This window comes from Triturus cristatus, chromosome 2_1, assembly GCF_964204655.1.
Source record: "Triturus cristatus chromosome 2_1, aTriCri1.1, whole genome shotgun sequence".
Classification (NCBI taxonomy): domain Eukaryota; kingdom Metazoa; phylum Chordata; class Amphibia; order Caudata; family Salamandridae; genus Triturus; species Triturus cristatus.
Window position 1 is genome coordinate 494,772,844 of NC_140581.1, and position 14,219 is coordinate 494,787,062.

Consider the following 14,219-nt stretch of genomic DNA (forward strand, 5'->3'; position numbering starts at 1 on the left):
TTAGCTCTAGCGTTAGCAGCAACATTCGCCGTCACGATCAGATCCTATTGCCATGTAGCGACGTATTGCAAATACGTAGGTACCCTGGCGATAGTCTTTTACAAAACACGGCGGTAAGAAAATTGACGCTAACTAACGCTAACGCTAGTTAGCGGCAGTTCGTGTAAATATACCCCTCAGTGCTCTAGGTGAATCAGAAGTCAAAGGTTCCAATACTGCATGCTCCTCTTCTGATAGCTGGCCATTTCAGCTCACTTCATCCACCCCTCGAAGGCAACCCTTTAGAGGGTTGAACAACCATGAACCATTTTAAATGCTGCAGTCATGGTGGTAAGTGGGATAAAATAATAGAGCCGGATCAATCTTGCCGCAAAGATATTAAATTAGAATGCATCAGTATTATTTAATTCCCCTTTTCACAACCCCAAGTCTATTCTTGGACAAATCTCCCAAATATCTGTAATAAATTGAAAAACTCCCCATCATCAGAACCTAGGAACGTAATGTAAAAGATGGATGCCACTTCACAGTATAGATATTCAGATTATGAAATGCTCACCCTACCAATATTAATTACACAGAAAATCAAATTACCCTCAAAAGGAAAAGGAAAATGCACTTCTAACCCTTGCCCCACTGTCTCTTCAGCCACAAAGAAGGAACAGCATAGCTATTTAAGGTGGTATTTAATGCCTTTTAAGGGTAAACAGGGGTCAGAGTTCAACCATTTTCAGGGCTTTAAGTGTGCTTTATTTCGATAAACATTATCATAAAAGCATATACATACAAACATAAAAAAGAAAACAATTCATCAAGAGAGCAATATTTATAACAAATCACAATGATTGAAAAAATGCTCTGAAACTAATAGCTTAATGGCTGATTTGAGTAAACTCGATATATAAAATGTTTAAAATTGTTTAAAATGTAGTTAAAAAGCAGAGGAAATACATTGTGCAAGATCATCTAATGGAACTGATGAGTTTACTTCTAATAGTCCAAGACCACCCCCAAAATTTGGCCACAGCACAGACTAGCACCAAGCTTGTGTTCGATCGTAAAATGCGTAGAGCGACACGATAGTTTGAAATGCCCAGGAGACGGCAAGCGGGGCCTAGCCATCTTCTTCTTGGGTTTCTGTACACTGGGCATTCGAACATAATGTGCGCTGTGCTTTCAACTTTCTCTACGCAAAACAGACAAGTATCGGGGGTCTGGTAGGGAGGCTTCCATTTACTGGTAAACTCACGAGTTGGAAGAATCTCGAGTCTGAATTGGAGATACAATGATCTGTCCCTTGGTTTTTGTACAAACTCAAAATAAGGCTCAAAGCTAACAGACTGTTTGTGAGTATAGAAAACTTCAGTTATCCTGCCTACATTGGGATTACTGAGATCCTGATTGTCAATCGAAGCCCAGTATGCTCTTTTAAGGTCCACCTTACTCACGGGAGCTCCATGGTCCCAGACATCATTTAGTCCGAGCTGGTTAAGAGATTTTTTAATATTGCGGAGCCAGCTTATTTTATGGGAGCCTGAAGTGTTCATGATTTCTCTCAGGCCCTCAGTGTATTTAGCTAGCTCAGGGGTGCGCCATAGGCGGGCCCAAAATAGCAAAGGACGTAGCCTTGCGATGTCTTTGATCGAGCGCCTGCCCAAGTCACTAAGAAGTGGTTTCAGAGGGGTACCCCTTGGCATGGAGACTAAATCTCTCAGAAATTTGTTCTCGGACAAGGTGATTTCTTCAAAATTGTCATAACCCCATAATTCGGCTCCGTATAGGGCCGAGCCAACTGCTTTAGCCTGGTAGATCACTAGTGGGGGAGTAATTGGCTTGCTCATCGAAGAGCGATGATCTTTTGCGATTACTCCCGTGGCTCTTTTATAGTTAAGCAGCATCTTATTAATATGGGGTCTCCAGCTTAAGGTGTCGGAAATTCTGATTCCTAGATAGTCAAATAATTTGACATGCTCTAAGAGGATTCCATCGGACATGATGGGTACGCTGGGTGATTTATGAGATTTGAAGGAAAGAAGCTTAGTCTTTGATGTATTGATAACCAAACCTCTCAGTGAACAAAACAAATGGAATCTGTCTAGGAGCTTCTGTAACCCTGCTGGTGTCTTAGAGACCAGCAGGGTGTCGTCCGCAAAGAGGAGAGTGGGGACTTTTTCGCCCGCCAGGGTGGGAGCGTCAGCTGGAACATCTAGCAAAAATGTCACCACTCCGTTCACGAACAGTGAAAAGAGGGTGGGCGCCAATACACAACCCTGGCGGACTCCTCTGTTAACTGGAATCTTTTCAGTTCTCTGGGCCTGAGTTCCCCACCTCACCCTTGCGAAGTTGCCCTCGTGAAGCCGGACCAGAAGGTCGAGGATAGGAGACGGAACACCCATTTCCTGGAGAACAGACCAAAGACGATCACGAGGGACCAGGTCGAAGGCGGACTTCAGATCTATGAAGGCTAGATGGAGGCTGCCCCTACCAATCGAGACAACCTTCCAGTGTAACAATAGCAGCCTAAAGACCTGGTCAATCGTGCTCGTGTTCGGTCTGAACCCAGCCTGGTAATGTGACAAGACGCTGTTCTCAGTAGCCCAAGATAGAATATGCTCCAACAGAACCCTGCCAACCACCTTCTGACTAACGTCAATTAGACTTATTGGGTGGTAGTTGGCAGGGTCCTCCCTGGAGCCCTTCTTAAATATTGGTATTACCTCCTCTCCTTTCCATGACTCAGGGATGGGTAACCCCTTGAGGAGAGCATTAAGTAAGATGGTAAAATACGCAGCCCAAGATTTGGGATCGGAGCGGAACAGGTCGCCAGGCAAACCATCAGGGCCTGGCGCTTTGGCTGGGACCAATCTGTTAATGGCAGTCATGACTTCTGTCTCTGTGAAAGGATCAAAATTGGCCAAAATGGGGTCTATTGAAGTAGTAGTAGAGGGAGGAACACTAGGACTTCGGATATCCTCGCCTGCGTAAAGATTTGAAAAATGAGCAAACCATTCTTCGTTTGTAATATGGTTAAGGATTGCATTGGGATCAGAGCCTCTCGCATATCTGCAAAGGTTCCAAAAAGTGGTTCCAACCCTAGCTAGACTAGCAGTTTTCAAAGCTAGCCAGTGAGATTCCTCCCAGGTACACTTTGTTTTGGTTACGGCCTTCCTATAAACAGACCTGGCATGTTTGACTACATAACAATCCTTGGTTTTAATAGAAGTTGCAAGCTCTTTCCTGCTAGATCTGCATTCAGAATTAAACCAGGAACCAGGCGATTTATGTTTATTGGATTTGTTGGAAGAAAAGGATATAAAGAATGACCCAATCGACTCGATTGTAGCTGCATGTATAGACACGGCCCTAGTACTCTCATCGGATTCCTCGCATGCTTGCCTAAGTTCTGCAGTTTTTACTAGCAGTATTTCTTTTATAGATGTAAGTTTTTGTTCATCAAATGCAATTTTGGGCCATTTAAGATATCTTTTGCAATTCGATGGAATGATATCTTTAGTGAACAATGTAAGACGAGGGTCAGAGGTTGGATGGTCGGGGGGCCACGGGTTCTTTAGTGTTAGACACAGGGGGTTGTGGTCGCTATCGGTGGTGGGGACTATGACCATGTCCACTGTGTAACGCCAGAGTCTACGATCGATTAAAATATAATCGATTCGGGATGGGCTGGAAATTCTATTGAAGGTAAGTGCTGCATGAAGATCGGAAGGAAGTCGACCATTGGCAGCTCTCAGCCCAAATTCCAAAACCAAGGCATTCAGTTGGATTATCACCGGTGTCCATCTCTTCACTGGAGGAACAGTCAGAGAGGGTATCCCCCACCTGGCGTCTTCCTCTTCAACCTCAAGAATGTCATCAGATGCGAGGGGTTCGTAAGTAAAGTTCAGGTCTCCAGCGACCAGAATGAGTGAACTAGGTGGACAAGAGGAAAGCTCCTCTTCCAGAGTGGTAACAATAGGTGATTTAATTCCTCCTTGGGTGCCTCTGACGTATATGTTAAAGAGCTCAATGGTTGGTCCCCCTTTCAGCCCACTCAAGGTTATATGCAACACATCCGAGGAGGGGCTATGAACATGACAAACTCTACAAGAAAGGGCAATAATTATCCATATTATGAGGCCTCCAGAAGGACGTCCACGGCAAGTGGATACTGCAGGAACACAGTGGCAGGTATAACCAGATTTATACAAAGGTGTTAGGCTCCAAGTCTCTTGGAATAAGCAAATATCGAAAGTGGCGATTAAATTATTACAGTCCGGCAATATAAGTTTGGCTTTCAGGCCAGCGATGTTCCATGAAATAATTTTAAGATTCATTTTTAGAGCTAGAGATTTGGAAGTATCAGACTCCAGAGTATGTAAAGTTGAAACTGCAGGTTGTGTCCCACCTTCCCCCCTAACCCCACTATGAATTACAGAAGAGGGTATTTGAGAAGACAATCTGCAGGTAATAATCAGAACATTTGATGATGTGTTTATCGCCGGGGTTAGTCAATCAATTTGTCCCAAAGTGGAAGCACCCTCAAGACCATGATCTGACGAGCCCCCCCTCCTCCCCGCAGTGACATAGCTTGATGTAGGGAAGCGTCTAAATTGGATGGAAGACGAGTCCGGGGAGGAGGATCTATACTCAAGTGCTATTAGGCCGTCAGCTAAGAGATGGTTAGCTAGGGTCAACTCGATTGTATCCGTAGAGATGTTGTTGGATCTAAATCTACGGGCCCTTAGTAGGTCATCTCTTATGAGGGATCGACAGCCTCTGACATGGCGGATCCAATGGGTAACCTTGTTTTTTAGGGATTCTTCGCTCTCATGCCCAGCAGTCATAGGAACACCCACCATGTAAACAGTAGGCTGTGTGGTGGCCCTAGGTCTTTGCCCTCTGGAAGATGGAGAAAACAAGGCATGGGCTGGTGTTTTTTGGAAGGGATAAGGCTGGCTAATTGTAGCATGGGAATTCAAAATTGGACGGGACTTCATATTGGTATTAGGAGGATTAATCTCGGCTCTGGTAGATGGTAAAGGGTTTGATCTAACTTGCGAAAATGGTGGTAATGGTTGAGACAATGTAAGTGTGCTAGAGTCAGTGTTTGATGAGAGAGGTATTGGTAGGTTTGAATGACATGCAGTAGCAGATAAAATGGTTGATGGTTGCGATAATTACATGGGAGGTTTTTTGACTGTCAACAGTAATTCCATTACTAGTGCTTTTAAGTCGCTAATTTCTAGCTTCAAGGCCTTGATGGTTTCCATAATTAGTCCTGCATCTGGGGGAGCTCCTCCTAGTAGATCTTCGTACAGCCTATCCCCTTCTAATGCAGTCCCGGGTCCAGTACCCCGAATTATACCTGGGTTAGGTGATACAGGTGCATCGGGACTAACAATACTACCAATAGTCTCAACATAGTCATTGTCAATATCCGCTAGTGGCTCAAAGCGATTTGTACAAACAATGACAATGGGGTCAAGGGGGACCAAATTAACAGCAGGAGCACAAGGGCTTACTTCTTCAGTAGTTAGCGTGGAATTGGCACTGCTGCTCTGCAAAGTGTCCCGTGCTGTTATTGGGTTTGGAGCAGTTTTTTTACAAAACATTTGGGGAATGGTGATGGAACCTGGGCGATTTGTTAGAGGGAGCTGGAGTGGGGGCGTGGCAGTTATGTTTGAATCCAGAATGGAGGTGCAATCATCGACTAAGGAATCAATGCGATCTAACGTGGTAGCGGGCATAGGTTTTTTACTAAGCTTTCTGCCCTTGTTCCTTTTAGCCATGCTGCCAGTAAGACTAGCAGCACCCCCATTTACATCCGACATTTTCCTTTTGCCCATCGTGGCCCTCACTCAAGCACACGGTGGATGACTAGCTACTGTACAGGTTCCGAGTACAAGTATAGCAGAGGACCCCACAGTAGCAACACAGTACCTTATGATGGAGTCAGCGTAGATGTTAGAAGGTGCCGCGTCTGCCGCGGGTCGCAGGCGTAAGAGGGGTTGCCCAGCCCTGCCTCCTCCTGCCCCGGACGGCCACAGATGGCCCGCCCTCTGCCCGGGCTCAGCCCGGCGCCGCCCGCGCGCGTCCCGCGACGCGGAGGGAGCCGCAGATTATGAAGCACCTCCGGGCGCCCTGTCTACCGGAAGGGAGCCGGGCGGTGGAGGATCACGGGAGCTGTAGTCACAGCGTCAGCGCCCCGTCCGATGTTTCCTGCTCAGGTGCCCAGGTGAGTGGTTGGTGGCGAGCAGAGACCCCCCACTCCACTGAGGGAGCCGCAGATTATGAAGCGCCTCCGGGCGCGCTGTCTACCGGAAGGGAGCCGGGCGGTGGAGGATCACGGGAGCTGTAGTCACAGCGTCAGCGCCCCATCCGATCCCCAGGTGAGTGGTTGGTGGCGAGCAGAGACCTCATGAAAAGTCTTAATATTTGGTGTACTTGTGACATTTACCTTAATGATGAGCTACCTCCCGAGTCTTTAACACCCACAGTAGCAGATATGCAAGCACTTTCATTCACCGCACCCTACCACATGCCTTTTATGGTGCACCAGGTGCAGAAACAGATGGCACCAGTTAAGGATAATCAAGAGCTGTAACTGTAACTCCCTATGTGTCCCTCACATATACTCCCTTTATTATCATCTATCAGATGATTTAGTTAATGGTAGGTGTTCCATTTCTTGCAGAATTTTCATTTAAAGGTTGTTATTTCATCAGGGGCAAAAGCTATGTCACACCACAAACCATGAGGTTATTGTGGTCAAATATTGATGTGATGTTAGTTCCTGTCCTAATAGAGGGTTTGATTAAAAGTTTGTGATGTCACTTTGGCTACCCCTGTTGTGGCCCTGGTTTCCTCCTACTTACATCCTCCCCATATATGGTAGGTAACTGGTGCATGTCTATGTCTGTAGTTTGCACTAAACTAATATTATGCATCATGGTGTACTTAAAGACTAGACTCGAAATAAAAAAGAAACAGTACTCCCACATAGCTCAAACTATAAATAATTAACAGTTCTAACTCAATCTCTTACAAAGGAGATCAGTGATCCCACCCTAAAATAACGAAAGAAAATTAGAGTCTAGCTAAGTTAACTAGGTCAACATTTTGGAAATTACTGATTTGATTTTCAGTTCTAATATTAAAATCTGACTATCTCCATGTGATGTGACCATAATCTTCTTACCTTATAACAAGGTTTTACTTCCTATGCAAATTATGTATTACAAAAAGTGGAAATTAATTAAATGTGAACATAATAAAGTATGCAAAATATGTAAAAGTATGAAATATTAAAATAAATTAAAATTATGCAAATAAACAGTAATCAAAATGCTCACCCATGATATTAAGCATTTTTTCAATGATAATATAGTTTAAGATGCATTAACAAACTCCAAATATGAAAAATAATTCATTTTTATTTGATCATTCATTCCTTTTGGTTGCAAGGTTTTGTTAAAAACCTGTATTTGTTTTTATGTTCTATCGTGGTATATTCAGCTGGATCTGAAGCAATACATTTGAGTCTGGTAAACTAAGACAATGGTAGTTTTTTTTTAGAGAGTCAGGATGAAAACTTTGACAATGCAAAAAAGAACTCTGTCAGCTGGCTTCCGATAAACACTTGTTTTGAAATGCTTTTTGGCACTGCCACTAAAACATCCAAAAAATGACGTTTGCTGTTTATTTATCACAAATGAGAATTTAATGCTATGATGTTTTTTATTTAACTCCATAATACAATTCTCCAATTCCTGAATCTCTCCATTCCAAACTATGAATGTCATCAATGCACCTAACATACATCTTTAGATGTGTCATCCAACTGTCATTATTGTAGATTAATTCTTACTCCGGTTTTTCATAAAAATATTATTATAGTTCAGAGCTCCTGTAGAACCCATCGATGTTCCATTGCGTTAGAGACGGTATTCATTTTGCCATTGGAAGTAACCGTGGTATACTATGGAGCGTAACAATTCTAGCAAAAAAACTTTCTTCACTCCGATATTGTCCATTGTAGTAAAGCCAATTCCACTGCCTCTAAAACTTCAGTGTGTGATATTTAAGTGTAGAATGAATTTACATCGATAGTGCATATCCAGATATTACTTTGATCTGTAATGTGAACTGTTTGCAGTTTGTGTAAAAATTCAGTTGTATCCTTCATAAATGAATAGTTCTCTGTACAATTGGTTGCAAAAATTCACCCAGATATGTTCCTATTGGTTCCTGTGTAGATCCACATGCATCTACTATTGGTCTGAAAGGTGGATCCGTCAAACTTTGTGTACTATAGGTAACATACAAATGTAGTCTTTACAGATACAGTATTTTCAAAAAACGTTTAGTTTTCTCAGATATCCACTCTTTCCACAAAGCTTGCTGTAACATTTTTGGAAGAATCCCTTGAAATCCCTATGTGGGGTAATTTTGTAATTTAAAGTATATCTCCTCATCTTTCCCATGTTGGTACACTTTATCAATATAGGAAACTGAATCTGTGATCTCTACTCCTCCACCTTTATCTGCCATTTGTATGGTGATTTGATTATTATTGATCAAACTTTTCAATACTCTCCAGTCTACTGGGTTGAAGAATCATGGTTTTGATTAATAATCTAAACATCTAGTGAAAATGTGTTTTTCTTAATATGGACACAAACATTTGAATATATGTTAATCGTAGTTTTGGTTTTCCTTTCCATTGTAAATGATTGTTAATATTCTACATATGAAGGATCATGGGAGACCGAAATGCATTGGGACACTTGAACATCAATGGAACAATTAAAATGTAACAGTCACTATTATCAATCCTATTGAGACACGATCATGAAATGTGTGGAAAATAGATGATGATGAGAAGATTTCCACGAGAAAATGTTGAAAACATTAAATGAATTTCGGAATTTGTGCATGTTTGGAGTCAAATTTGATAATTTTGAGTCATTGTTTGCTGAAAGCATTATATGACAGTGCAGTTGGGACTGTTCTCATAGCGAGGACAGCGGTTAGCAAATTGATGGAAGGTGACTTTGGTTGAACGATTCACCCAGCTAACACAACTAACATTTGAGGAGGTTGTATGTAAATTACTGAACATTTTGGAGTGCACAGGGGCTGTACTAATTACTTGAAATTCTGAGTTGTACCATAAGAGTATCTTCAGAAATTAGGAATTTCCAATGAAAACAGGAATACCAGGAATACTGCACCAGATTCCCTATTTTTCCTCATAGTTTCAGCTGGATATTTTGAGACACAGAAATAACCTCCATGGTTGTCCTCTGAGAAATATGCAATTAATATTGCAACAGACAGCCTTAGGCACAGTTCAGGATGGAAAGGAGACTACAGGTCTCCAAACAAGCGAATGAGCTGGTTGTTATCCTGTATCATGCATCAAGTAGCCACCATAACACACTTTTGAAATTTGGTGAATCTAAATCTTTCGAGACTTGCAGACTTGCTGGGGCAAATTGTATTTATGCTCTTAGTAAACGAAATTTGTGCAGATGTACAAATCTAAAAGATTCAAAACGGAAAGTGCATCTGAATATTTTATGTTTTTTCTGATGCGTACAATTGTGAAAATCAAGATGGATTTTGGGTGTGGTCTGAAACAAGGGATTCTAATCTCTTATTCACAAAGAGATGAACAGCTGTTGTGCAGATGTTGATTGGCCAAGGTGAAACAACACAGCACACAGTGTTAACTGCTGTCCCTTCTGTGCTGTACAGTTTCTCTATCTGGTAATGTCCCTCAAGAGCGCTGCTCTATGTTATTTACTTTTTAATCTCTAGCAAAATGACTCCTCTCCCATTTTTAACCCTCTTTCATAATAAAGTCTCCACACAAACTGATGCACCCTCTATTGCCCAAGGTGACAATGAGCCTGCAGGAGCCAGCATGCTGCTCACCAGGCTTCCTCAAAATACTCAACTTTTGTTATTCAGGGATTAGGCACATACCCGTATATATTTATACTGTACGGATCTTTGTAAGTCAACTTGAGTACCGTTGTGTGTCTATTTTCAATCATTGTTATCATTCATTTGCTTCTTTACAGTGTTTGGAAGAACTGGCCTCTCACGCCCTAGTATCCCGAGAAGTCTGGACCAGAAAGAGCCCTTTGACCTTTCACAGAAAAGAAGAGCTAAACAAGAGGCATGTCGATCTGATGGAGAAAGTGCAATGGGAAGCCCCTGCCAAGAGGAAGAGAAGACATCTGGTCTGAGGCATGGGATGTACCATTGCAAAGACAAGCTGCCCCTGCCAGAAGATATGTCCAGTAAACCCGGTTACAGCGGCGTCACCTTCCCAAACTCAGACGGTGAAGAGAAGGAGACCTTGACTGTTGAAAAAGGACCAGAAGGGATTGAGAGAGGTGATGATGAAGGGGATGATAATCAAAGGGAACCATCCGAGAAACAGGAGAGTCGCAGCTTCAGACAGGTTCTAAACAAAAGACGAATTAATTTTTCTGCAAACTATCTGTCCTACAAACACAGGAAAGAGAGCTTTAAGCAGTTATTGAAAAGGAAAATGCAGCATGGTAGACAAGCTGTCAAAATAGGAGTGTAAGAAGAAGGCTTCTAAATAACATTTTGAGATGTAAAAATGAGATTTAAAATCTCAGTTAACAAGTATTTTCAGAGAGATGATCTTCAAAAAAGGCTCTACATGCAAGAAGTCATAATCTGTATAAATTTAAGCAAAAAGTAGGTTTAACTAATTCATTCAAGTGGCCTCAAGCTCAGCACTACATTAACAAAAACAGTTCAAAAACTCAGAAACCATTAACTCCAGAAGGGTAGGTTCACACAGGTATTCCCTTCAGTTCTCACTTCAAGGTGCTCAATTCGCCACGCCAGTTCCCGGTAACCAGGACAGATTTTAATATTATGATCACGATTATCTCAGCAGCTACTAGTATATTTCCTGTGAAAAGCAATAACATATGTTTACAGTGCGCAGTCAGTGGGAGGATAGGCTCATAGTTTCCTGTCCCTAGACGTAACATAGATTTTAATGAACCTGTCTGTAAAGTGGTGACAAGTCTGAAGGAGCTTTCTAAGTTCAGTTTTGTTGAGTTTTAATCACTGATATGTTAACTGAGAGACTCATGCAATACAGAGACCTTAAATGGGGACGGCAGGCAGATCATGTGTTAGTAGGATCCAGTGAGTGAATGAATGCAGTTATTTAAAATACTTCACAAAGCGTTGGCTTTGCTTGTGGCTGTTCGAGTGAAGGCAGTGTTACAATGCTGGAGGCGGAGAATGGAAGACTCATCAATCATGTTAGGAAAGTAAGTGTAACTCAGGGATGCAAAAACTTGTGCAGGGTTTCTATCTCTGTAGTCCAAGGCAGACGTATCTTGGATAAATAGCCCTGATAAGCTGGATGGTAGCCGGAGAAGAGAATGTCGTACGGCAGTGATGCTATTAGATCTGCGTGGCACCATGCCATCCTCAGTGCAAGAAGAGTTTGAGAGACAGGCCATTTTATAAGGTGTCGCAATACATCAAGCAGGAATTAAAAGTTTCTCCCTGGATCATGGCCATGTCTTTGGTATAAATTGATTTAGCCGTTCAAAACTGATAATTGTAACACGTGGTTCTCAATTACTATAGCTACTTCAAGGGCAGCGGGTTTCCATGAAGGATGATGAAACAGATATTTTTTACTGTCGAGTGGGCCACCAATGGTTCTCTAAAGATCGTAGGATTGGTGGATGAGGGATCAACCTGATCTACACAGGGTTTGGAAGTATGAAGTTAAAGTGATACTTCAGAGTCCCTGTTGGTCAAAGTGAACATTTGAGATAAGAACAGTCTCAGAGTAGGTGAGGAGAGATTGGGTGGACATGAAGTTTAGTTCAGAAGATTGTAGCCAATTTGAATGTACATTTTCTATATCAATAGTTGGCAGTCTATAGAATTGGTATTTAAGAAAGAAATGCGATGACCAACTTGGAAATAGAAAAAAGCATATGCTCATCTAAATGCCTCATGTTAGATTTGCACGGCAGTGTGCACACAGAGAAGCTCCAGCAGGGGTGCTAACCAAGCCCATGCCGCCTATGCAGCGCTTGGGGGCCCGAAGCCCTTGAGGGGACCCTTTCAACCAAAGGCCAATGATTATGACATATGCGATATGGGAGACTTGGGTTATCATCATGTTCTGCAGGGGGGCCTCGTCATTTTGTGTCATGACACTGAACACCAGACGTCTCCACAGTTGCACTTTAGTTTGGGAACCGGGCACACTGGGGCCTTCAGATGCAACAGATAGATGTAATGAATTATTATGCTGAATCATGCACACATGCATACCTTTTTATTAAATACAAGACTAAACTCACACAGCTTATCATAACGTAAAAGCAACATTTGAGAAACGACTGGTTCACAGTTCATGTTGGATAGAACATTTGGTAATGTATGAACAAACAATACATTAGCGACTGATTCAAAAATAAGTTGATAGTTTAAAAATAGCTTCAAATAACATTATTCCAATTGACAGAGGCACCTTATTATAAAGTATTGGATGCTGGCTAGTTTTAAAGACTGCTGCCCTGTACTGTAAGATGGTATGAAGTGATGGCTCAAGAGTTAAATATTGGCGCTTAGAATAAACAATATTCATTAAAGTTCTAGCCATTATGAATCCCAACAATTTTATATGTATATATTAACATAAGGCACTATTCCCAATTCCGTGATTTTAATGCAAGATTGTATTTAAATAAAGTTAAGTGAAACGGAAAAAATTGCAAGGCAGGGTTAGAAAAATTACAATACAAAGATGCTGACATGATCAATACTTTTTTACAAATCAACCCTCAGCCGCTTTCCATCTATTGTCCCTAAGGGCAATGCATGTGAACTTCCTCCAAGGTGAATACTTTGCTATACTAAATTTTTCATGAATGTGATATTTCATAAAAATGCTTTATTTGGAAAAAACAGGAACGAAAAATCTGTTCAGAAAAAACACATATTATGAATATATGAATACTGCTGATATATTTAATTAAAATTACTTTTTAAAGCTCTGGAGTCTTGAATTATTTATTACTATCGTTGTCTACCTTTAGTTATACGAAGTTAAAATAATTATTTAAATATGGTGATTTTCACTGTCAAATAATATTTATTCTCCTGGAAGTTACATTTTCTTCTGGGAGTCCTCAAAAGCATGCATGCTGTTGAAATCACATCATGAATTCAGTATGTTGAATATTTATTCCATCTAAATGGACACAAGGTAGACATGGCATTATTGTCAGCAATGACTACTTCTCCAATGACACACTGAAGAATTTAAAAAATACGAGCCTGCACTGGTGCAGGTTTGGTAAGCTCGTCTCAACATCTATATGAAGGTACTTCATAATTTTTCATAGTATATCATCTTCTAGAGGTCTAAGGAAAAAGATGACACATCGGAACATCATAGTCAGAAATCTTGTCTGACACAAATGCTGTGCCCTAAATATAGTTCACAGAAAGGGAGACTCCTCCAAGTACCCATGGTGCTGATCTGGGCTGAATAGTACACATGAAAGGTGTCAAGTGTAGAAGGCCACAAAAGGACACAAAACCTCCTTAGCAAGCCGTAGCTTTTGAAGAAGACAATGATACACAAGGTACCATACCCTCCATGAAGATCAGGGCAAAAAGAAGAGCTATGGAAAAATCTTCAAGAAGAATCCAATGCAAGAAGCAGAATTCAGTGACAGAAATTGGTTTACGTGAGCAATGAAGGAGAGGAAAAATTAGGCAATGATTGCGTTGTGATACTGACATTATTTGTCAATGTCTTGAATTCAAAAGTTCGGGCAGTAGTCTCTCAACAGACCACCATCCTGGAAAGGGCTATTCATAAGGCTCGGCATCCCTAGGTATAAAAACAAGATCCACTCTTTTGACACCTGTCCATGGAAGCAAATCTCCATGCTATAATTGTGCTCTTCCTCACTGACGATCTGCACAAGTCTCAGAGGATCGTTTTGGATTATCCAACTGTGAATGCCAGTTGTGGTTGCTCCGGGGTAGCAGTAGTGGGGCGAGGAGGAATTGGGGGGTTTAAAAAAAAAAATCACTTTTCTGCCGCCTCTTCTGTCCTCTCCGTCCTCTTCCTTTTGTGTAAACAGGAAGGTTAGGAAGCACCCAGGCTCCCGTAAGCCAATCCC

The 14,219-nt window shown here is 41.7% G+C and overlaps 1 protein-coding gene across 2 annotated transcripts in view; it reads left to right on the forward strand.

The window, feature by feature from the left end:
- Positions 1 to 13,075, forward strand: part of ZNF366 (zinc finger protein 366) — a 498,300-nt gene extending 485,225 nt beyond the window's left edge. For both annotated transcript variants that reach the window (XM_085632350.1, XM_085632351.1), the window contains one exon: positions 10,086 to 13,075. In XM_085632350.1, the coding sequence (XP_085488476.1) occupies positions 10,086 to 10,600 (515 nt within the window). In that variant the 3' untranslated portion in view covers positions 10,601 to 13,075. The remainder of the gene's footprint in view (positions 1 to 10,085) is intronic.
- The last annotated feature ends 1,144 nt before the right edge of the window (positions 13,076 to 14,219 follow it).